Genomic DNA, 1,151 nt, shown 5'->3' with positions numbered 1-1,151 from the left:
ACTTTTTCCTATTGTGTTGTAAATGTTAAACGAATTGTATCCTGACAAGACGAATAAAAATAAGAAATACAATTTTTGTACAACATTTTTATTTTCTACTGTTAATAGTAATTTATCTTCTGTTTTCTGGTTAAAATAGTTATATGAGTCATCTTATCCTACTAAATATTCACTAAAATATTCGCCTCATCATCATGTAAGAATCAAGTGGGTTGTTTTTTTTTTTCTCCTTCCTTTATTAGGATTAGCAACAAGTATACAAAAATATACAACCCTAGTAACAACAAAATCAAGTAAATAAACAGATCCACGCGATGTTCTCGCTGAGCTCAGCGCCGCAGGAACCGCAATCGAGCCGGAATCACGGATTCGAGACGCGACCAAAACACCGCGAGGGGGTGGGGTTTCATCGAGAACTTTAAACGAGCGACCGTGTTTGTACACAAAAATCGGGATTAAAACAACGTAAATATACAGAACTAAAGCGAACAGATCGAAAACACCATTATAAGTTATTAAATGTGTCATTTAATGAATGATATCCCCCCCCTCCCCCCAACTCAAGCGATAATGGTATGTCCTGTGGCATATTGAAGAGTGTAAACATTACGTGATCCGTATCATGCGTCCGTTTACTTCTACTTTACTCTGGACGTGTTCGGAGCGGAAGCGGGTTTAGCCGCGGGACTGGCGGGGTTTTGGGTGTTTGTTTTGGACTGCTGCCGCCAGCTGCGTGTTCTTACCTCCATACTCCACACGCCTTCTCTCTGTGTGTGTCTCCGAGCTAAGCGATTCTCGCAGAAAAAACCGCCAACGGATCGCGCACCATGATCTTCCGGGTTGGAGATGAGCGGATGTGACGCGGCGGGCTTATAAAATCAAATATTCAAAGAGTGGCAGAAGAAGTGGGACATAGCCGATACAGGAAAGTTTTATTATCAAATTAATTCATCAGTTAAAGAAGTATACGATTTTGGAAGATGTAGGAAAGATGAGGTGAATTTAAATAGATTACAATGTGGGCACACAGGACTAAATGCATCACTATACAAAATAGGTAAACGTATTACAGGTAAATGTGCTTTTTGTGGAGTAATAGAAACCGTTGAACATGTGATATTAAAATGTGGGAAATATAATATAGAGAGAAT

General features: G+C 39.5%; 1 protein-coding gene across 1 annotated transcript in view; it reads right to left on the bottom strand.

The window, feature by feature from the left end:
• Window positions 1-936, bottom strand: part of LOC107740757 (TOX high mobility group box family member 4-like) — a gene marked incomplete at its 3' end in the record, with an annotated part of 4,112 nt that extends 3,176 nt beyond the window's left edge. Inside the window, exon 1 of the mRNA XM_016553264.1 lies at window positions 744-936. Within this exon, the coding sequence (XP_016408750.1) occupies window positions 744-749 (6 nt within the window). The remainder of the gene's footprint in view (window positions 1-743) is intronic.
• Window positions 937-1,151: the final 215 nt, after the last annotated feature.

Source organism: Sinocyclocheilus rhinocerous, unplaced genomic scaffold (assembly GCF_001515625.1).
Source record: "Sinocyclocheilus rhinocerous isolate Xijiao unplaced genomic scaffold, SAMN03320098_v1.1 scaffold1456, whole genome shotgun sequence".
NCBI lineage: Eukaryota > Metazoa > Chordata > Actinopteri > Cypriniformes > Cyprinidae > Sinocyclocheilus > Sinocyclocheilus rhinocerous.
The sequence above is the reverse complement of the archived record's forward strand: the minus strand, read 5'-3'. Positions and strand labels throughout refer to the sequence as shown.